Raw genomic sequence first — 23,698 nt, 5'->3', positions numbered from 1 at the left:
GACGACAATGACTAATGAGTGACTACCGCCGTTGCTGACATAATTCATTTGGCGCCAAAACCTTTATCTTTATGCCTCACTCATTCTACGACATAATAGGCCACAAAAACAGGCACGTCCCATCCTCGGTCACTTCAAGTTAATTAGTCAATCATAAACTTGAAGCTTAACCAGGCATGCGCCAGGAAATTATAGTATAGTCTTACAAGAGTGTACTCCAGTTGAAGACGAAGTGCGCATACATTCAATGTTTTATCTTTATTTTATATTTTCGCGGGAATTGCGGGCCACGTGCCACATCGGTTAGTTTCGTTTCATCTATTCACGATAGATGCCACTTCTGGTTACAGCCATCGGCACCGATTGGCCAATATGAATAGGTCGCCTCTAATTGGTTGAGTTCCAGAATAAATACAAAAGTGCCCCACTATCAGCCTCACTTTCTATACGTTCAGCTGTGTGTCTGTGCTGCTGGTGTTATTTGCTTGCCTTGTTGTGTTTACTTGTTACGTAAGTGTATCGTTGCGTTGTCATAACATTCACCATTCTCCAAAGGACACTGACAGCGTATTTGTTAATCATGACATAAACAGATTCGATTGTAAACACAGTTTCTTTTCTTGTTTTTATTTCTGTGTGGTTTCCCGCCATGCCGCGAAGTGTGCATGACACTCGATTTAGTCATAACAATAACATGCATAAATGCATTTAGGCCATGCTTATAGATAAATGCATGTAGGCCCTATGTATGTATGTATTACTAAAAGTAATGCATGAGTTGAACACAGGCCACTGAATCAAGTGTCAGTAAGGAGTCAAATCATTGTAAAAAGGGTCGAGGTAGAAGAGGGAGCAAGATTCCAAGGAGACCGAGCAGTATCCGATTCCCGTTGTGGTTGTCGATGCATGGGCTGGCGAGAGCAACGGCACATGCCACGTTTTGTTACCATTTTTTGTCATTCAAACCATTAACCAGGAAAACCTGATTCGGACTAGTTGTAACCAGCTTTAGTACCAGCTACACATATTCATTCATTAAAAAAATCATTTTGCAGAGAACAGATATCCCGCACTATGGAGGTCGACCAAGCTCCTCTCGCCAATGGCCACAACGCCAAGTGTATGAATGGTGGCGGGGACGGTGCCCACCGCTGGAATCTTCAGGATAATCTCGAGGTTGATGACCCAGCCATCTACAACATCATCCTCAAGGAAAAGGATCGTCAGAAGAGAGGACTCGAACTGATTGCTTCGGAGAACTTTGCGAGCCGGGCAGCGCTGCAAGCTCTTGGCTCGTGTTTGAATAATAAATACTCTGAAGGCACTGTGGGAAACAGGTGAGCTAAAGCATTACATAAAGAACTTTTTAGAATTACTGCAATACTGGGCCTAAGTCGCAGGTGTTGTATCGGCTGCGGTGTCTGCTTTTTTCCATCCCAAGGTATGCTGTCGAAAACTGAGTCATGCAGTGGACGGTCACTGCCTGGGGCCAGCTTGTCAGCCCCTGGAACAACAATTGGGGTTCGTTGGCCGAGTCCTCATTATATGAGCAACGTTATGATCAATGATAGTCGAGATAAAAGTCAGACATCTGAAAAAATATTCAGGTTTAAATACGTTACATTGTTTTGGGCCTTGAAGAATTAGTGATTAATCAATTTCTTTTGCAGGTACTATGGAGGAGCCCAGTTCATTGACGAAATGGAGAGTCTGTGCCAGAAACGAGCCTTGGCAGCATTCCACCTCAACCCAGAAGAGTGGGGCGTCAATGTCCAGCCTCTGTCCGGCTCCCCTGCCAACTTTGCTGTTTATACTGCCCTTGTGGAGCCCCATGGGAGGATCATGGGTCTGGATCTGCCAGATGGTGGCCACTTGACGCATGGTTTTATGACGGCCAACAAGAGAATCTCTGCGACGTCCATCTTCTTTGAGTCCATGCCGTACAAGGTGAACCCGGAAACTGGCTTGATCGACTATGACATGTTGGAAACCACTGCCAGACTCTTCCGTCCAAAACTCATTGTTGCAGGTAAAACTTTCAGACAACACTTGTGCCATCAAAAAATGGCAGAGAGAAATTTAGATAACTTTGTATGAATGCCAATTCCGACCTAGAAATTGTGTCCAGGTTTACAAGTGGCGAGATTATGAGTATGACGTGCTTGACGCCTGATGTAAGTGTTGCGCATAAATCAGTTTGGCTTGATTAGAAATGAATGACCGAGAAATTGGACATGATGGCTTAAAGGGAGACTGTAGGCAATTTATATATTTGAAACCAATGTTTTATTACCCATTCCTATTCAAATTTGAATCATGTTCGTTTCAGGTGTGAGTTGTTATTCCCGTAACCTTGACTACAAGCGATTCCGCCAGATCGCTGATGAGCATGGAGCATACGTCATGGCTGACATGGCGCATATCAGCGGATTGGTTGCTGCAGGGTTAATGGATAGCCCTTTTGAATACTGTGATGTTGTGACGAGCACGACACATAAGACACTAAGGGGGCCGCGTTCCGGAATCATTTTCTACCGAAAAGGTATGCTATATGCTAAAGTGAGATTGGCTTTTTTGTGTATAACCGTGATATTGGTCCCAAATAGGTTGTTTCCATAACATAATGTCCTCTGTAATCAGGAGACTTTTTTACTATAACAGCATCAGAGTCTCCTCTAGAGAGGCTGTTTGAAAGGCCAAGGGATTGATTTTCATTCTCAGTAAAAATGTTGTTAACTGTGCGATTGGTGTTTTTCAGGTGTCAGGAAGGTGACTGCCAAGGGCGAGAAGATCATGTACGATCTGGAAAAGCCCATCAGTGATGCCGTCTTCCCTGGTCTGCAAGGTGGTCCACATAACCATGCCATTGCTGGGGTGGCTGTAGCCCTGAAACAAGCGGCAGAACCTGCATTTATTGAATACCAAAAGCAGACCGTCGCCAACTGTAGGACCATGGCTAAATATTTAGCCGATAAGGGGTACAAAATAGTCACTGGTAAGTAGAATGGGTTACATTGTACAGTATTTTGATATCCATTCGAGTTTGAATCACGACCCAGTTGTACAAAGCCTATCACTTGGCAAAAGTAAAATCGTGCATTGACCACCAGGGTCTCTAGCTTTTCTGTTAACATGCATATTATATGTATTCACCATAACGTGTTCTTGAGAAAAAATTACTTGTTTGTAAAGGGGGCTACAATTACATGTACAATCCGGAGACGGAGTAAAGAGCGAGACTACCATTTCAAAAGCTGTGATAATATTTCCTTGCTTTTATCATATTCTAATACACATCTGGTTTCCAGGTGGCACTGACAATCACTTGATCCTTGTTGATCTCCGTTCCAAGGGAATCGACGGTGCGAGGCCCGAGTTCGTACTCGAAGAAATCAGTATCGCTGTCAATAAGAACACGTGTCCAGGCGATAAGAGTGCCCTCCGACCCAGCGGGCTCCGCTTGGGGTCACCGGCTCTTACATCAAGGAACATGAAAGAGACCGACTTTGAAAAAGTGGCCGAGTTTATTGACCGAGGTGAGTCGCGCTGGCCTTCTATTACTAGACTGGATTATTTTAATGTATAAACGACCAGTCTTAATGACATATGGCGGCCTATTCCAGTCACCCTCGCACTCAAATCACTTGTACCAGTGCAATTCAGTCCTTTCATTCCTTGTTTCAGGAGTTGCCCTCGCCATCGAGATAAACAAAGACTGTGGAAAGCTGCTCAAGGATTTCAAGACCAAGGTCACGAGTGATCCAGTCGCCAAACAGAAGGTTGCGGCTTTGAGACAAGATGTTGAGAACTTTGCTGTGCAGTTTCCGATGCCAGGGCACGAGGTACTGTAGGTTTGGACTCGTAGACCAAAAATACTTTAAAAGTAATGCATGCAGCTAAAATGCCAGGGTTTGGGATAAAAAAATACAAGAGAAAAAACAATCACATTCTGACTTCGTTTCATCATGTACATTTGAAAACACAAACTGTGCTTGAATTTTTGTTGATGTTCGTTTCGAGTAAATTAGTTTTCAGGTGTGTGTAGCCTATTGATAATACATAAACTTGTCATGAAATGACTTTATGATAGGCAGACTTGCTGAGCCTGCCATTCACATGCATTTGATCAGTATACATGGTATATGGGATTGGTTATTCTTCTTTATAATAAAATACGTAGTATACTGGTCCTTGGGTTTGGGGTAACCTGTATATTTAATAATCATGTCTTCCAAGCCATTTCCTTGGCTCTTTCTAATCGGTTCATTTCATTGATGTGCTAGTCGTAGCCTTAACACCTTCAGGGCCAGCATATCATTCCCTCATTCCGGCTGTGGCCCAAACTACCTTGATCTATGTGGACCAAACCCCCCTCCCCCTCCTCCAGCCAGTAATTCCAGCTCAAAAAGGCTTTAATGTGAAAATGACTCGGCACACCATCTTCAGAGAGCTCAACATGGGATTTTGGCAACTCAAGATCATTGTGGTGTGGCCCTGAAGGTGTTATAAGGATATGCATTTCTGTTATACTACATGTGGTAATCGGATAGTCCAAAAAGCAAGAACCAAATATGTGTTAAAGGCCCTGTGTGGGTGGAATTAAAATGTTGGCCATAACTAGGTGCCATGTCGAGATTCTGATGTGCAATGCACCCCGAGTGCGGTGTCGCAAGATAACCATAGTGACAGGAAGAATGTCTGTCTAAAACTGCTCTAAAAGTAATTACGATTGCATCATGGCCAATAAAGGGTGCGATGTATTTAAAACAATTGCGGTACATTGCAATCAAGATGTGTTCGATTTTAGAACACTCAAAGCATCATGTTTCTTACATCATTATTATCTACAAGTAATCGCCTAGTTGTGTTTTATGTAATAAAATACAAAGAAATTCTTGATAATTATGTGCTGATATCTTTCTTTGTCTGCTTTTGTGTGGGGTCATATATACTACTGTAAAATCGATCAGGAACTGTCAGGTCCTTCTTATTGAACAAGACTGCTACCAGTCGATGTTGCTCATTCCGTTGGGGAAATAGGAGTACATCACACCCATGCTCAAAAAGTTGCCCTGGCTTCAGTCGGGAATCATCAAGAGTTCCTCAATGACAACAGTGCTGCTGTTGATGGATGTTAATTTCTTCCCTTCTTTGCCGTCCTGAGGTAAAACATGATCCTTTCCAGTATAATTCGCACGTCCTGGCGATATCTCTTGCCCCCTCCGATACAATAGAGATAAAAGTTCACTGCATAGTTCCATTCCCACAAGTGGTGCAGGATGTAGTTTTGCGCACTGTACCTCAACCTCCAATAGGGGTCGCTCAAATCGTAATGGGCACTAATACTCGGGACTCCCATGAGGAGATCGTGTAGTCTGTACGGGATCGATGTGACAACATACGCAAAACAAACTATGATGAGCATCTTGGTGAGATAACGGGCCTCCTTCTCTCTGGATTTCTGCCCGTCCTGGCCAACTCCCATTGCCACACTCTTCTTGGATGCCGCGTGAAGGGTATAGATAATCCAGATATTACAGAATACAATGATGGCAAATGGTAGGAAGGTACCGAAAATAAGTGGCACCAACATCCCAAATGTCTCCAAGGCTTTGTCGTCAACGGACATCCGAATAACCTCTCCTTCACCCCCTGCAAGACATCATAAACTATCAATATGGTCACTTAATAGCAACAAGTCGCACGGCGGCGCATATGCGTCTAGGCCATCCAGGACTTACTAGATTTCGATTCGATGTCAGCTACGAGTCTCTGACAAGTGCAGACAAAAAGCAGATATTCTGGGTGGTACGAGGCTTGCGCACCGCCTTGATGGATGATGGAAGACAATCGGACTGGGGGAGCCATGTCTTATGAAAGCTATGTTTCACTACTCTGTTCAAGTCCGACATTGGCGCAGCGATGTAAAAGGTTGCATTTCTAAAACTGACCAACGGGGGACATAATAGCAGTTGTCAATGTGCGGTGCAGCCAGGCCAGTGTGTTCATTTGGCCGCGGCGTAGCACTGACGTCTATTGATGAATCGAGCTTTGTGGCCATGAAATATTAACGCCGCATCTATACCTTTAGTTTTGTCATGATTGTCAGGCATAGACACACACGCCACGACTTTGTCACACGACTGGCTGTCCGCGGCAGTTTATCGAAAGCGGCCATGCGACAAAATCGCAGCGTGTCCGCCTCACAGTGACACAAGCAAAAGCGGTACCGGCTAAAAGCCTGGATTTCAACTTCAATGATACAGAACTCACCTTCCTCTTTCACATACTTAAACGTAAAGAAGATATAGATGTTCAGCGCCATCGCGAAAAGGAATGTGATAGCGACGGTAAACTTTGCCCGTCTCGTCGTGCAGATTGAGGGAGCGGCCAATGGGAATCTGACTACGATCAATCTGTCAATGGTCATCTCCGTCAGATAGAATCCTGACAAGATTCCGAAGGCCCAGGCTTCGAACCACATTAGTCTGGAATTGACAATGATGATAGAACTTCGAATCGTTAGTATTTTTTTTCATGGACTTTGACGACAGTTGCATTGGTCAGAAATAATGCCTGCCGCGGACTCATAGTTGATGCGACGATTCCAATTTTACCGCTTTACAACTTTACACTCAAGGGTGGATTCGCCGCATTTTGAAACGAGACGCCACATTGATTTTGCTGCACCGTGTTCCAAAACGAGGTGAAAGGCCCCCTGACTATCCGTCGTGGTCGTGCGGGTGCTCAACACGGATTGAAAATAACCAGAGTCGAGCAAAGCACACCCAGTCCGCTGAACTTAATGACGTAAAGGGAAAGACACTTACTGCATTTCAAATTCTGTTGGTTTTTCGGACTTCCAGAAGATCAAAACGTGTCCCCACACGGCCTCTATGAGGACCATCGTATCTGCACACGCAAGTCCAGTCATGTAAACACAAGTTGAAATTCGCCTGTTCCGCTGTTGTAGGGTGACACAAATCGACAAAATGTTCCCCGGGATGCCGAAGATGACAATGATCATCCACATGAACCGAGTCCACAGGTAATGCACCAGTTCCAGGTTGGAGAGGTCTGGGTTTTCTGTCGTCGCTGTCATAATCAGGTCAGATTGCAACGCGACGACGGACGAGATGTTTTCTACCGAAGACGTCGCCATCAGGTTGTTTGAGCCGCTGACCCCTCCGAGCAATTTTGAGATGATCATTTAGTATACCAACCTCGTCGATGACTGCAGTCACTGCTTTGTGTCATTCTTATAAATCGCGTTTAAATCTAAATGAAGTTGAGACTCTCATAAACAGAACAATGCATTTCTGTGCAAGGTATTAATATAAAATTAAAAATCAGAATACTTTAAGATCACTCCTTTCATATAAGCTCGAACCTATAATAGTGGTGCGATCAATAGTTTCACCAGTTTGGATTTATCGAATTGCAATGACCGTGCATCGGGTGTCTCAAAAGTATACAAACACTTGCTTGACTGCACCAGCCACACCGACCCCGGGTTATCCATGATGCTTGGTTCCTGTCCTCGGTTCCTATTGACTCTTCTTACCAATCCCTATTCATAAAAAATCCAACTTTACGCACATTCCGGACGCAGAGTGGGCCGGCCGGTGAAGAAGTTTAAAATGTCCTAGGATAGAATGCCCGGGAAACAAATGATTCTATTATGCGCTTCAATCTCTGAGCTATTGACGGTCAGGTTCTCTATAGAACCATATTGCAGAATACAATAGGGCCGGACACTTTTTCCAGGGGGGGCATTTGTTACTGTTACATCGGCCTCGTCCCTCTCCAACACGACTGCCGAATATAGGATGACGATAGGACTGCCCCTGGAGTTAAATTTCACCGTGCAAGCTCAACATCACCTCAGTGCTACCACATCGCCCAAACTAGCGCAATAATGCATCAGCGATCCATTTTTTAAAAATGTGTCTTCATCACATCCAGCACTAACTCGATGATCGGACAAAATATTGAGACTGACGTTCTGACATTCGACAACCAACGTCTTCGAATTATGATCAACATTTTCACAATGATAGAAGCCGCATTATCCTTTCACCTGAGGTACTTCAAATCCTAACACGGCTCCACCCACCGTGTCAAGATGGTTGTTTATCCAGATGATGAAGGCAGGTTTACACCCAGTAGAATAAATGAACCGGCTCGCTTTGGTCATCTGCAAAGAAGTAAACCTTGCTTTTCGGTCTGTTTAGGCTACACCACAGAAGGAATTCGTAACACTTTGGCATTCCAGATTCCTGCAGCGGCATAGAGTGGTTAACGCAACCGAGGATGTCGGCCACGCGCGTCGTGTGCTACATCGTGACGCAACCTTGGAACACTACACAACATGGGAAGACCTGGTTACTCATATTCGATCAGAAGAGATTCGAAGATAAAGCCGTCAAGTTAGAAAATCCTATATATTATATACATGTATATATGTGTGTACCATGCGTTGTTTGATGCATGGGGATATCAATCAATATCATAGGCAGGGGCTACAATTAAACCGGGGCTACAAATACCCCATTCTACCCTAGCTGTTGGTAGTCAAGCAAGGATCCCCGAACGGTGGTGCCAGGAACCGATAAGAGTTCCCAAACCACAACTACGCTACTACTGATGGATGTTAATCTTTTCCCTTCTTTTCCATCCTGAGGTAAAACATGATCCTTTCCAGTATAATTCGCACGTCCTGGCGATATCTCTTGCCCCCTCCGATACAATAGAGGTAAAAGTTCACTGCATAGTTCCATTCCCACAAGTGATGCAGGATGTAGTTCTGCGCACTGTACCTTAACCTCCAATAGGGGTCGCTCAAATCGTAATGGGCACTAATACTCGGGACTCCCATGAGGAGATCGTGTAGTCTGTACGGGATCGATGTGACAACATACGCAAAACAAACTATGATGAGCATCTTGGTGAGATAACGGGCCTCCTTCTCTCTGGATTTCTGCCCGTCCTGGCCAACTCCCATTGCCACACTCTTCCTGGACGCCGCGTGAAGGGTATAGATAATCCAGATATTACAGAATACAATGATGGCAAATGGTAGGAAGGTACCAAAAATAAGTGGCACCAACATCCCAAATGTCTCCAAGGCTTTGTCGTCAACGGACATCCGAATAACCTCTCCTCCTTCACCCCCTGCAAGACATCATAAACGATAAATACGGTCCCTTAGGTCCGCCACAGGCGACGATAATTTATTCATCTGGGTACTTGGTATTTTCGCTGTCTGCGGCGAACCTATATAGGTACGTTTGGCCACGGACTTTGCTTGGTCCATCCAAACTTGATGATAGACCCCTCCCCTCCCCCCTCCCCCTCCCCCTCCCCCATCATACGAGGCTTACCCAACGCCTTGGCGGGTAATGGGGAACAGTCGGACTGGGGGATCCAGGTCTTATGAAAGCTATGTGTCAGTAGTCTTTTCAAGTCCGACATTGGCGAGGCGATGTAAAAGGTTGCATGCATTCCTAAAACTGACCTACGGGGGACATAATATCAGTTGTCAGTGTGCGGTGCAGCCAGGCCAGTGCGTTTATTTGGCCGCGGCGGAGCGCTGACGTGTCCATTAATTGGATGAATCGAGCTTTGTGGCCATGAAATATTAACGCCGCATCTATACCTTTAGTTTTGTCATGATTGCCAGGCATACACACACCGCGACTTTGTCACACGACTGGCTGTCCGCGGCAGTTTATCGAACGCGCAATGCGACAACATCGTAGCGTGTCCGCCTCACAGTGACATAAGCTGCAAAAGCGGTACCGGGTAAAAGCCTGGATTTCAACTTCGATAATCAGAACTCACCTTCCTCGTTCACATACTTAAACGTAAAGAAGATATAAATATTTAGCGCCATCGCGAAAAAGAATGTGATAGCGACGGTAAACTTTGCCCGTCTCGTCGTGCAGATTGAGGGAGCGGCCAATGGGAATCTGACTACGATCAATCTGTCAATGGTCATCTCCGTCAATAAGAATCCCGACAAGATTCCGAAGGCCCAGGCTTGGAACCACATTAGTCTGGAATTGACAATATGATAGAAGTTAGAATCGTACGTTAGTATTTTGTTCATAGACTGTGACGACGGTTGCATTGGTCAGAAATAATGCCTGGCGCGCACTCGTCCGCGTTTTACCGCTACTCGTCCGTGCGGCATGCCAAATCACAGGCGGTGTGCGACAATCCTATTAACGTTTCTGTCGCCAGAAGGGATACATCGAACAACGCCGATAGATCGGCATGCCGTGCGGTAAACTTGCAGCTTCCGAGCATGCACTCTGCTATTCGATCACCATTCCGAATGAAGTCCGACGAGATAGATTTGTAGTTACACCTGGCGTCTGCTGAAATACTCATGGGTCGACTCGCCGTATTTTAGAACGAGACGCCACATTTATTTTGCCGCACCGCGTTCTGAAGCGAGGCGAAAGGGCCCCTGACTATCCGCCGTGTGAGATGATCGCACGGGTACTACACGGACTGGGAGTCAAGCAAAATACACGTACACCCAGTCCGCTGAACTTAATAACCTGAAGGGGAAACACTTACTGCATTTCAAATTCTGTTGGTTTTTCGGAATTCCAGAAGGGCAAAACGTGGCCCCACACGGCCTCTATGAGGACCATCGTATCTGCACACGCAAGTCCAGTCATGTAAACACAAGTTGAAATTCGCCTGTTCCGCTGTTGTAGGGTGACACAAATCGACAAAATGTTCCCCGGGATGCCGAAGATAACAATGATCATCCACATAAAGCGAGTCCACAGGTAATGTACGAGTTTCAGGTTAGAGAGGTCTGGGTTTTCGGTTGTTGTCACAATCAGGTCAGACTGCAGCAAGACGACGGACGAGATGTTTTCTGCTACCCAAGGCATCTCCATCAGGTTGTTTGAGCACTGTTCATCGAGGGGTGTGAGCAATCCCTGCTTGTAATTTGGAACTTCGATGATGTCTTATCAAGCCGTTCTCCTAGCAAAATTGTCTTCAATCTCGTTTTAATAGTACTCGGAGTTGTGTGGGTACGTGTATTGATAGGCCACTTCTACAAAAGGTGCATCAACAAGCAGCTTCTCCAGTACGACCAAGGCATGGTCAGCGATCTGAAGCAAAATGATGGCTAACCCCTCCCGAGCAATTTTGAGATGATCCCTTAGTATACCAACCACTTCGATGACTGCAGTCTCTACTTTGTGTCATTGTTATAAATCGCGTTAAAATATAAATGAAGTCGAGACCCTTATAAAAAGAACAATGTATTTCTGTGCAAGGTATTGATATTACATTAAATAGCATAATATTTTTAGATCACTCCTGTCATGCTAACACCTGACGCCTGCTACTTTTTATTAGTGGAGCTATCAATAGTTTCACCAGTTTTGGATTAATCCGGTTTCAATGACCATGCATCGGGTGTCCCAAAATTATACAACCACTTGCTTGACAGCACCGACCACATGGACCCCGGGTTTATCCATGATGCTTGGTTCCTATCGACTCTTAGTTTTGCTCTTCTGATCAATCCCTCAAAAAAATCTAACTTAACCTACACTCCGGACGCAGAGTGGGCCGGCCTTGTCCCTCCTCATAAGGAGAGACGAATAGGATGACGAAATTAATGGACTGCCCCTGGAGTTTAATTTCACCCTGAAAGCTCATCATCTTATACTCAGTGCTACTACATGTACATCGCATCAACTATCGCCATACATAATGGATTTTGCCGGCCCAGTCGCGCAAACTAGCCATTCAGTCTCTGTGACTGGCGATTGTAATATGACAAAAATATTATTCATCTGCAGGAAAACCGGTAATCACTGGGTTTGATACTATGTGCAGGTCCCTGCACCACTATTTCGTGTCTCAGGCACCTTTGAATTAAGACAGGCACAGACGAAAAAATTGCCGCAGCGATTTAAATCGCTTGTTTGCCAGGTGCTTACAGAGTATGTTCCTGAGACCACTGTTCCAAGATTAGACCAAGAACGTTGAATATACATGTACATTATGTAGATCTATATGCTTGGTTGTGACTAAGTTTCCTCCCGAGACACTTGGCTTTTGTACGTGTACATTGTCCTTTTCTCCGACACCATTGAGATCATCCAATAGACACAAACAAGACCAAAAATCTGGAAGAAAAATTTGAAATTCTTAAAAATTACTCAGTCGGTGACACTGACCTGGTGATAGCATCCGAGTTCAGAGTTCGAGAGTCAGCTGGTTTCTACAACCGTATAGATTCTATTGCTACAGAGGAGAAGATTTACTGAAACACTGGTGTAGACGTTTTTAAAGTCTCCTCCTGGAAATAGTGTCCTTCCTAATTGTATAGTAACGGATTAAACGTATGGTTTTGTGTCGAACCAAGGCCTCAAATGCATTTTTACCCAAATTACCAATTTTCTTGGCTGTTTTCCAACTTACCCAAACCCACCAAGGCCATCCCGGAAATCGGCACCGGGTTGGGCCAATACTGCATCGGACCGCTAGCCATCCCGTAGTGATTAGATTAGAATCAATTTCAGGACAAAATATTGAAGCGGACGCTCTGACATTTGACAAACAACGCCTTCAAATTATGATCAAGATTTTCACAATATGATTGAAGCCGCATTACCCTTTTACCTGAGGTATTGCAAATCCTAACACGGCTCCACCCATCGCGTCAAGATGGTTGTTTATCCAGTTGATAAAGGCAGGTTTACACCCAGTAGTATAAATGAACCGGCTCGCTTCAGTCATCTGCAAAGAAGTAAACTTTGCTTTTCGGTCTGTTTAGGCTAATCCGTAGAAGGAATCCGTAACACGTTGGCATTCCAGATTCCTGCAGCGGCATAGAGTGGGTTCCCGCAACCACGGATGTATAGAACTACACGCGCTGTGACGCAACCTTCGAACACTAACAACATGGAAAGACTTGGTAACTCTATATTCGATCAGAAAAGATTCGAACTCACGACCTTGTACATAGTTGTATTTTATTTGCGGTGAAGCGTCAAGTCAGAACACCATTACAGAAGATGTGTGCCATTCATATAGAGAAGTCGCATCGCAAATCTGTCTCATGAACTCTAGCTCAGTGTTGGCAGTCTAGCAAGGATCCCCGAACAGCAATTTCTCGCCAATTCGGGCGACAGCCCCCTCGAAATTCCCAGATTCGAGTACGCCATGGATACCACAGACAAGGCGCGATCGAATCGGCGGGTGTCCAGGCAAAACTATAGCTCGTTTTGCCAACAACTCGCAGTTTGGGAGTGACTTACAGTTCGATTTGTTCGCATTCCAACGCCGCAGTTGTCTTCAAGTTCATACTGGAAAAAGGAGTTTAAAGAAGTAATTTTAGAAGTGACTGGTCGCCGAGGACAACATGTGTGACAAAGGTTGCCGGTGATGCAGCCTAAATGCCGCCCCCCGAAAAAAGCCATTTCGCTATCGTATGAGGTGACGGATAAATCTTTTGGTTCTAAAGAAATCCATGACCTTTAATACGCTCCAGATATAAAGCCCATTACAGCATCGTTTTTCCGCGGGACACTCTATGGCAACACCCATGCAAAAGTTTACGTGACTGCACTTTACATGAGGTAATCTCAATGTCAACTGGTGGCGCTATCAATCCGGATGGCAATACCGGAAATTTTGTATTAATTTGAAAATGATCACTCATCCTAGATGTTACCTAAAAATGCATCTGAAGGTCCATCTGATTTCAATCTCTTGTGAACATCAAGCTACGAAGTTGATATTGCGATAATTTCATTCCTCAGGTAATGCGCTGACAGCAGGCAAAATCTGCTGCTAAAGTTATGATGAAGTGATGACCATGCCTATATGTGGGAAGAGTTGGAAAGATGACACCGCTTTACCTTATGGAAGGGTTGACAACATGAGGCAGGCACACCGCAGACCTTAGCCAGCCTTCTGTTACAAGTATATCGGATGTTATACTGCCAGTCTTGATAGTCGTTTAAACCACAGCAGTGGAGCTAGAAGGAGAAAGAGCAGTTTGGATCATGTCAGATTTCCAATACGACGAAATGGTCCAGCGTTCGCGTTCCCCTCTCGTACGCACAGCGTCGTGCCTCTTTCGCTGTACAGCGAGATAGTAGAGACCTCAATCGGCGATTTCGTGTACCTTAAACCCAACCTATCTGGCTCCTGCCAAAAAGCATCCGTCTCTTTAAATGTTGTGGCTGGAAGAGGTATGGCTCCACGGAGTGGAGTATTCGCAACCTGTATAGTCCCTCCATAGTAGCTCTCCTACGATTTGCAGCAACACCAACAAATACCCTATTTCACAAACACAAATTGATCACTATCTATTAAAGGACCACACGGCTAATTCTCAACACCCGCAGTGTCTCCTCGACGCGCTTTTCCATCGAATTGACCGCGATTATTTGAAGGTATAGGTGAAGGTATGAAAATGACTCTGTGTGGAGAGCGAAGCCAATTTGAGCAAAATATGACCTTGGCATGCATTCCTTACTTGCTGTTGAATATAATTAACCCTCCGTGTGACGTCACTATCTTGCCCATAAGATGATACAGTGAATGAGACATACTTTGTTGCCATATCAACTGCCTGAAACGATTCAAAGCATTTTTTCTAAAATCTAAAAAATACGGTTACAATGATAATCGGATATACGTTCCGCGATATAACCCATAATATATTGCAAATTCAGTGAACAACTACATTTTGTAAGAAAGATTAGACAAATCTATTGCCAAATTTTAGTACAGAATTAGAGGCGTGGTTGCTATGGCCACGTCTTCTTCAATATTCGGTGATCATATAGCATCATATAGCATCATCGACTCGTCAAAATCCTTTGTTACAAGGACCTCGGCTTTTGGTATTTTGATCCTCTCACAGATCTAAGTCTCGTACATTGCCTTGTAATTAACAATCGATTAGAAAGCTGTGCTGAAATGCCAATACGAATACGGTATTCTCCACATCAAAAAGATTACATTGATAAGAAAACAAATTCTGCTATATACCGCTGTACCGGTTATTTCTGGATGAAGAAATCTTCAGATTATTTTTCTTCATGTATCTCTCAATCAAATATGCCAAATTCGACCAGAAAACTAACGGGCACTGTCCAGGTGCTTCAACAAAAAAAACATATCAATATTTACATGATCTGTAAATTTCTATCCTAGGAATTGAGGAGGGTCCCAAAATTAGATTAAAGAAGGCAAAAAGACTTTGATGAATTCGGCCGAAGTATGTGCACAGTGACCCAAAAGGACGTGGTCATTTACTTCTGAAAAAGCCTATAACGCCATACATACCTTCTCTCTATGAATGAAGACAATGATACCACAAATGACTTGGAAGAAAAACAGTAGCACCAAGACACACAAGAACTGAAACGATAAAGCTTAAAACAGTTACGGAATAATCAATTTTCATGATACACGCCTAGATTTTAATCGTTGTCAAGCCATAGAAATAGTCTAAGGGTTGATCAGTCTATAGATGCTGTGTACATATCTGAGAGGGTTTAGCGCAGTCCAAACCGTGGGGGTCAAGATGACGTGCCACATGCAGGCCCACTAGAAACAAACCAAGGTCAGTTTGATTAAAAGACTACCCGGTTAATTTTGGAGCATTACAAAATGGTCGAAAATGAGGCACTTTTACTTACTACTTTGAGTACTCTGCTAATTACCCTGACAGCGCCAACTATCCCCAACAATCCGGTCAGAAGGACCACTACCCCTGCCACTGCCACAAGCACGGCGGGTGTGTGGATGTGCCCACTGATCGGGTCATAGTTCGTCTGAATGGTGGTCACAAATATGCCTAAGGCCAAGAGGATAATACCAGTCACCTGCAACGCAATGATATCAAACTTTTCAGGATAAAGTAACAGAAACTGACAGCACGATCCTCGAACTGTATATGTACACTAAGGTGTCAAGTGCCAAGGATTAAAGAAATCTGTAGGTCTATGTGATGGTATCAATAACCCCAATCATATCTGTCTCTAGAGCTAACATGTTCTACTGAGGGGTGTTACACAAACCGTTAAGCCCTTTTCGGTTTTTAATGGGCCGTCCTAAATTTTTCATTTTTTAAGCGTTTCGTGATAGGTTTCCTTTCATACTAAGACCTTTTCAGGATGTTTGCAGTTACTATGATAGGCAGCTCAAATCTATATATAAGATGTATTAGATGCATTCCACTCCTAGTTATTATTCGATCAAATATCATATCTTCTGGTACTCTTTCATATCCAGGTTATGAAAATACAATGGATCCATATTTTAGGTACAGAATAGCAACTATCGAGTCTCAGTCTGCATATACTGCGATAATATACTTGGATATTATCATGCAGTCTGCTTTGGAGACTGGCGAGAACTCGGTTTTACCTTTTCGACGACCTGCAACCGACGCTTCTAATCAAGCCGTGTTAATGACTGACAATTCCTGGTATCAGTTAGAGCTGAGATATGTAGTTCATGTTTTATTTAGTTCAATTGATGTGCGCTTTGGAATGCCAAGAATCAACTAATAGAGTTATGATGAGTGGTGGTCTATAGCATTCGCGGCCATTTTGAATTTCATTTTGAAAGTGAATGCGGTGACACAACAACTTGGAAAGATTGGACGAAAAATTGATGATTTATCTTGGCGGGAATATGCGCAAGCGAGTATTGTTGATAGATAAAAAGCGGGGATCGATGATGAGGTTCATGCATGATTTCGAAAGGCACCAAAGCATAAAACCCTGAAACAACAATCCATCGAGAACAATAAAGACCCGTCTAATAATCGATCAGACTCAGACTCATGGGCGTTGCCCCATGCACAAGCGACACATGCACGTGGCAGACTTGGGTTCTGCCGGAGAAACAATTACTGCAAATCAGGGGAATATTTGGTAGACTTATACTCACAAGCAGAAAAACTGTAAACACAATAGTAACTATCCGAACCATTCCATAATATTGGTTAACATGTCCCCTTGTTTCTTGCTCCGAGACGGAAGATAACGGCTCCCGCATGGTAACTGTGCCGTTGGCCATCTCCCCGGATTGCCTTATACTTCGTCTATCGAGTCTTGTCCTTTTCTAATGGCGGGAAAACTTTCGATCAAGAGATTAAATAAGTGAGAAAATTACTCCAGAGAATAGAAAAAGCTGCCCTCTTTCTCAAGTCTGTTTGAAGCATTTCAAAATAAAAACCCCTGTTCATCAGTCGGTATTATAGGGGGCTCGTCAAATTGGTTCGCGCCGTTTGCTGAAATGCATGTTCAGCCTGGGTTGGTTCAATGTATATGGCATCAGTGGCATTGGCATCGTAGTGAAGTATACGAGGACGATACGACCACATCATCTCACTACTATTACTGCGTGGCATGATTGGAATAGTCTCTCTGTGGAAGGACGACCATCTCGCTATCCATGGTACACCTAAAAGTAAAGGCATGAGTTGAGGTTTTGAAAAATATTGTCAACATTTTATATTTGAAATCGGACTTTTCAATAAATATTAGCATTTCTACAACACCGATGGAGATCAATCTTGATATGTCTCATGGTGGCTATACAGGTTCAATTTCAATTGCAAGTTGTTTATTTTGTGGTACACAGAGGATAACAGAATATAGCCTAACATGAATATAAAGCATTACAAAAATAAAACTATCTATACATGCAATTGCACACAAGATGCAATAAAGATAATACAAAATTATCAGACTAGAACCAGTCTTTGCTCTTATATACATTCGTACTTTAGTGTCGCACAGCCCCACGGGCAAATGTTATATAATAAGTAGGCGAATGGCACTTTTCAGGGTAAAGAAACCTCAAAACTTATAAACCGATGAAGGTTATTCAGGTGTTGCATATTTGTGTTGCCCGAAAACGCATTTTGACCATTGGCGCACTTCTGATGCATGCAGTGGTTCGTTCCTTCTCCCTAAACAGGAAGGGGCCAATGCCAATGCCAATACCAATGATTAGAACCAACCACCTGGATGTCAGCTGACTGTCACGTGAGAGATGATACAATGGACAAAATGGTAGACGGACGGATCTTCTTGATTATCTCTTGTTTTGTTGTTTTATTGTCGATTTGTGCCGATGGAGGTAGGCTGATCGCCAAAATATAAATGCCAGATGATGGATAATGGTTAACACTCGCTAATGATGCCATTTGTAGGCTATCATTGCTGTTTCAAGTGAGAAATCGGATTTTGTAACTTCCCGGGCCGGGTTGTGACTTGACTTCCCACTTACAGTTAACAGTACTTCCTGGCCAGAGGTCACTGCGTGGTGTAACAATAATGGATATCCCCTGAAAAAAACTGCCCTGTGCCTAATAATTTCATTGAACAATGACCTTTGGTGGGGGGGGCATGATCAGGGTTTGAAATCTTGTTCGTTCTGTGTGACGTTTTGTCATGATCTCGAGTGACCGACATTGTTATCGCTTTTATTTCAGATGGCTCAAAACTGATGCATAGAACACAAGATGCGGTGATTACAAAGAACCAGGATGAAGGAGTTCAACTAAAAGATTTGACTGTAAGTTGAAGGTAGTAGTAGAGAGTGTTTATTGCTGACCCTTTCGAATTACATACATTCCTTTCAGGGGTCTTAACGTTTAAATAACAGACAGGTTGAGTGGATATAATGAATACAATGTTATGTGAGTTACAGTTTGTGATAGAAGTGGTAGAGTTTATGATGATTACTTTTGAGCAAATATCAACCACAATCAAACAAGAAAACAATCAAAATATTTACAGTAGCATAAAATAATGGGGTCACATGTTTGAAAATTACCTGAGAAGATTAGAGGTACATTGACTGCTGACAACAGTGTATTACTGATGGTGGACAATTGTAATTAGTTGCGTTGAGTAGGCAGATACAATATTTACAAGTGAGTTGTATGCGATTAGATTAAGTAAGTTGAAGGCCTGCCTCTGAAGCTAATTATTCTCTATGAGAAGCCAGAATTTAACTGATACGAGTTCTACACAATACAAGATTTACGGACTGCCTGGTACGAGGTGGGGATTTGACCTATTGGGGTAAGATGGCAAAGATCACATTATAATGACTCGTTTTTTTACTTTGTGCATAAAGGTTAGATTTGAGTTTGTGTAATGACATTTTTCTGGTGTTGATGCATGCTTTACTGTATATTTTCTTCTAGGTTGATGCAAGGTGTGCTTTCTGCAAATTCTTTGTTCAGAAGTTCAAAGATGCTGTGGAAAGTGCTAAGACGCGGGGACAACTCTACAATTCTATCAATGGTTTGTGTCTGGCATTTGTAAACAAATCACAGCAAGCGATGGTAAGTGGACCATTTTCATATTGCACTTTATTGAGTGTTTGGGGTGTAGCTTTGTTTTGCAAAAGAAAACCAACCCACCTTGATTAGAGCTAAGCTTGGTGCTTATTTTCATATAATAAGTCAAAATTCTCCGCTTATTCTGTGTGAAACATGTAGACACTTTTATGACTTTACCCTTTGCAAAGATCAAAGTCATAAATCGGTCATAATAATCAGCTGTTTGGCAACTGTTATTGATGTAACACTTTGATCACCCTGTCCAATGTATTGGCACTGCCAAAAATAATAGATAAAAGTGATTTTACATGCTGTGACACGTTTCCAATCTTATATTTCAGTGTCCAGGGATAAGCAAAATGATAGTTGATGGAATAGAGAAATATTTTGACTCAGCTGTCTCCCCACAAGGAACTTGTGCCTTGCCACAAATAGGAATGTGTCCTGGTGAGTCAATGTGAAGCATGGGCATGTGCTAGGTTGGTTTTTCATGTGACGATGGTTTTTAGCTGGGCCTCGTGTTTCAGCAGAGGAGTTTTAGCAGGGCACAGCATTCTGCCTTTTCTCAATTTGTGGGTACAAGTGGGAACTGCATTTCCATTTAAAGAAGGGCACTGCACTCTGCCTTATTCAGACAATGCTCTTTTCACCCTCCCTTTTCAGATTTCGAGCTCGAACATCACTTCTCCCAACAGGATCATCGAAAAACCATGAGCTACTGTGCAATACTTTTAGTTTGTGATGAATTGTATTTTCACAATAGTTACGTTTATCATTTTCCTGCTTGCAGCTTCTGAGATTCTGGCCTTGAAAATCATCCATGGCGATCAGAGGCAATCCATAATGTGCACTTTGTGCCTTGAAGTTGCAGAAACACTCAACAGGTTTATCAATAAACATATGGTGAGTTGAAGTAAATTTAAAGTCAAGTGAAGATTACCTATCTAAACTACAAACAAAAAAATTTCCTTCTTGCTTGTAATTTTGAATAGGTTCATGCCGTGCCATCTTATGTTAATCCTTGTCTCACTTTCCCTTTCATCTTTTAATCATACATACATTCAAAAATAATTGACTCAGACTTGTAAGCTATTTCTATTTCAGGGCTTCATCCAACAGGCAGCAAAGGACATATGTGACAGGATGCCCCCACCAACTGACAAGATGGTATGTATGCAATGAAAGATTGAACGAAAGAATGTTATGGTGTTGATTTTAACTGGATTCCAAACCCAAGGATGGTCACAACTCAAGCTGAAGCCACGTTGTTTGTTTTTTTTTGCACTGCTAACGGCACTATATGCAAAGTACCTTACTCTTACGTCTCAGGACGTCAAGGAGAAAGCTATGTAGGGCAAGGTCTCTTGCTCAAGGACACTAAGATGAAACAATGATGCTATGATCTGTCCGAGTCAAACCAACCACCTCTTGATAGGAACCCAACACTCTTACCACAACAAGTACATGCATGCCATGATCTCCCAAGATGGAAACAAATTTGCTTTTTCCCAGATGCATGGAACTTTAGATTACTGACAGTCATCAGATTCTGTTTTCTTCCTTTGAGTAAATACCATCTCTAAATGTAAACATTCTCTTTCATCTCTTTTACTTTTAGTGCGAGGAAGGTATCAATGAACTCTTGGACAAAGTGGTGAATGTCACTCTGTCTCCTGATCATCTGTGCCAAGTTGTGGGAATGTGCCCACACTCTCAGGGAAAGGATCTGTACATCATCAACCCAGCGATGATTCCACTTATCCTTGAAAAGGAGGATGCTTAGATTACTGAAAAACCCTTTACGTACACAAGCTATACAGGCAGAGCCAGAGGCGGTTGGGTGGGGAAGGGGGGATTTTATTCTTGAACAGAAAGAGCTCTTGAGCTGAAATTCATTTTCACAACTGGTCATGAACTGCCCTTGTTTTTCTGGTAAATGATAACCTCTCTGAAAATACTGGCTATGCCTGTGCTTTATTTCATTGCAATACAGGAAAAAAACTTTTAGAATACGAAAATGTTCAACTTGGTGAGTAAAGGTATCAATTCATAGGAAGAGATAAAGGTGTAAAAACCGAAACTGAAGTTGTGCAAAAAATTAGGGCCACAATAAATAAAGGGGTTGAATGATGTGCCATTTCCATTAAATACATTTCACATTGTAAACCTGTATAAATTCAAACACTATTAGCATGTATTTATTAAGAGACTAGAGATAACAGACTTAAATTTGAACGTTCATTAGACCAGAATATTATTTTCGAATGGATGATAATGCTATTCTGTGATCTTGGTATGTGTATGTGCTACAAATTTTCTTCTATTGATTTTACATTTGACACTTGAATAAATATATTTTCACAAATAATGTTGTTTTTTTGGTTCCTGAGGAAACAATGTGATTATAACTTGTAAAAACCGAAGATGACTACTCATTATAAAACGCTACACTCAACTCCCTAGCCCTGAATCTGCACAAGTCTTTTAGTGAGCTGAGAGAAACTTTGATCCCCTTTCTCTTCCAGGCAAACCAATTGAGTCCCTGGCACAATAAGACCACGGTATGTTCAACATGCGAAATAGGACGGGCCGACGGGGCATTGCTAAGTAGCCAACAAGCAAATTTATGTTGGTCACAACCTCCATGTACTGTCACTCTTCAATATGTAACAAAACATGCCTTAAACACTGGTCCAATGTACACTGCCCGAGTCTATGTATAAACACTTTTTGCAGACCCGAGGTACAGTGTTCCAGTCTTGTCTGCCATTGTTTGTGTCCCTTATTACCTATGTGAGGCTTGGACATTTGTAAGTCAATGTCCTATATCCAGCAGGCCAACAAACGTGTACATCAGGACCTGTGTAATACCCTTGCAAAGTAATCCTGTAGACAGATATGTGACGACCTGAGAGAGTTGCAGGAGGTCTTGTCACAACCTGGTCCCCTGGTGACATCTTAAATTACTGCCACAGCAAACCAAACATCACGTCACAACCTAACTACAACCAAACTCGAACACCAATCTGTGTGCAGTCACACTCGGTTCGGGTTGTCAATTAAGAGGAGCACCTTTCACAACCTGGTCTGCCTGTGGACAACTAGAGACTGCAGTATCCAACTGTCTACAAGCCTAACTAACCCACTGCAGCCTATAAATCTCCACTGAGCGTAATCTTAAAGAGGAGAGCCTGCCACAACCTACTGCATGGTCCCCCAACTGGAGACTGTGAAGACTGCCAGTGTCTCCAACAACCAACCATCGATCATAATAATAGATAAATCTATGTCACAACCAAACTACATGTATTTCCAAACTTTGAGACAATAACCACTGAGAGTGTGAGTTGTCAATGAGGGGCAACACAGTCACAACCTGGTCCTCGTGAATGGCGATGGCAAAGACTGGCAGTGTCACAACAATCTCAGCTGTCATCAAATAGTAAATCAATCAATGTCACAACCTAACTAATGAGCCGAATTTGGAGACGAATAATATATTTAGCTCGGAGCGCAAGCTGTCAAAAAGAAGAGTACTTGTCACAACCTGGTCCTCCTGAATGGAGACGATAAAGACACATGATGTGGCCAACAATCCACCATCAACAAGTAATAAATAAATGTATCCCATAACCAAACTACATGCATAGCCCACCAAGAGACAAATCGATATGTCCGCTGAGCGCGAGAATATATAGCAGAGCACCATCCAGATGTGTCACAACCTTCCGAGGACAGCTGGAGACGACAACGACTGCCAGTGTGTAGTGTCCACTAATCTACCATCAGTCAATAAATAGATAAATGTCACAGCCGATCAAACTTAACTAGCGTAAATAAACTTGGAGATAGATCATTTGTATGTCCACTGTACTATGAGCGAGACTGGGCGAAGAGGCCAGGAGCATGCGCCTGTCACAAGCTACTAGTACTGGTCCGCTCAGGGGAGGTGGAGTGCACAGTGTCAGTGTCACAGCAATCATCAAATAATGCGCATGTATGTCACAACCTAACTATAGTCCAACACGGAGACAAATGTGTCCACTGAGCGTCACAACTAGTCTGGTTATGCCTCGATGCAACTTACTGTCACAACCTTCTGGTCCTCCTGATCAGTGGTGACAGCTCAGTGCTATTGAGACGGAGTGCGATTATTATATACAGCGACGCAGCAATCTCAACAAGTCAATCACCAAATAATGCATGTATAGGTCACAACCTAAGGAGACATGCAGAACATTGGGTGGGGGGGGGGGGGGCAGTGTTTTTAAAATAAAACATAGTAAAAATTTATTTATCAATCTTCCGAGCCATCTATTGTCAAAATTTGGT

General features: G+C 43.1%; 5 protein-coding genes across 5 annotated transcripts; 2 read left to right on the top strand and 3 right to left on the bottom strand.

Moving 5' to 3' along the window:
• Positions 1-452: 452 nt before the first annotated feature.
• LOC135487475 (serine hydroxymethyltransferase, cytosolic-like) lies at positions 453-4,901 on the top strand. Its single transcript, XM_064771161.1, has 7 exons — positions 453-510; positions 1,056-1,337; positions 1,671-2,029; positions 2,330-2,542; positions 2,759-2,995; positions 3,309-3,536; positions 3,685-4,901. Exons 2-7 carry the CDS (start codon positions 1,075-1,077, stop codon positions 3,849-3,851), a joined length of 1,467 nt encoding a protein of 488 aa, XP_064627231.1. The 5' UTR covers positions 453-510; positions 1,056-1,074; the 3' UTR covers positions 3,852-4,901.
• Positions 4,902-5,134: 233 nt separating this feature from the next.
• Positions 5,135-6,934, bottom strand: LOC135496920 (melanopsin-like). Its single transcript, XM_064786512.1, has 3 exons — positions 6,831-6,934; positions 6,274-6,488; positions 5,135-5,652 (listed from the first exon to the last, which is right to left on the bottom strand). Exons 1-3 carry the CDS (start codon positions 6,932-6,934, stop codon positions 5,135-5,137), a joined length of 837 nt encoding a protein of 278 aa, XP_064642582.1.
• A 621-nt stretch (positions 6,935-7,555) lies between these two features.
• On the bottom strand, positions 7,556-9,920 carry LOC135498658 (uncharacterized). Its single transcript, XM_064789046.1, has 2 exons — positions 9,844-9,920; positions 7,556-9,174 (listed from the first exon to the last, which is right to left on the bottom strand). The coding sequence occupies exons 1-2, from the start codon at positions 9,893-9,895 to the stop codon at positions 8,654-8,656; spliced, it is 573 nt and encodes a 190-aa protein (XP_064645116.1). The 5' UTR covers positions 9,896-9,920; the 3' UTR covers positions 7,556-8,653.
• Positions 9,921-11,527: 1,607 nt separating this feature from the next.
• On the bottom strand, positions 11,528-17,343 carry LOC135498648 (tetraspanin-33-like). Its single transcript, XM_064789034.1, has 8 exons — positions 16,957-17,343; positions 15,699-15,884; positions 15,343-15,417; positions 14,528-14,623; positions 13,905-14,024; positions 13,302-13,349; positions 12,664-12,780; positions 11,528-12,167 (listed from the first exon to the last, which is right to left on the bottom strand). Exons 1-8 carry the CDS (start codon positions 17,083-17,085, stop codon positions 12,069-12,071), a joined length of 870 nt encoding a protein of 289 aa, XP_064645104.1. The 5' UTR covers positions 17,086-17,343; the 3' UTR covers positions 11,528-12,068.
• Positions 17,344-18,071: 728 nt separating this feature from the next.
• Positions 18,072-21,728, top strand: LOC135498640 (uncharacterized). Its single transcript, XM_064789023.1, has 7 exons — positions 18,072-18,153; positions 18,509-18,591; positions 19,229-19,369; positions 19,708-19,813; positions 20,157-20,269; positions 20,471-20,533; positions 20,985-21,728. Exons 1-7 carry the CDS (start codon positions 18,075-18,077, stop codon positions 21,147-21,149), a joined length of 750 nt encoding a protein of 249 aa, XP_064645093.1. The 5' UTR covers positions 18,072-18,074; the 3' UTR covers positions 21,150-21,728.
• Positions 21,729-23,698: the final 1,970 nt, after the last annotated feature.

This window comes from Lineus longissimus, chromosome 1 (genome assembly GCF_910592395.1).
Source record: "Lineus longissimus chromosome 1, tnLinLong1.2, whole genome shotgun sequence".
Taxonomy (NCBI): domain Eukaryota; kingdom Metazoa; phylum Nemertea; class Pilidiophora; order Heteronemertea; family Lineidae; genus Lineus; species Lineus longissimus.
This window is presented reverse-complemented; position numbering and strand designations above follow the sequence as displayed.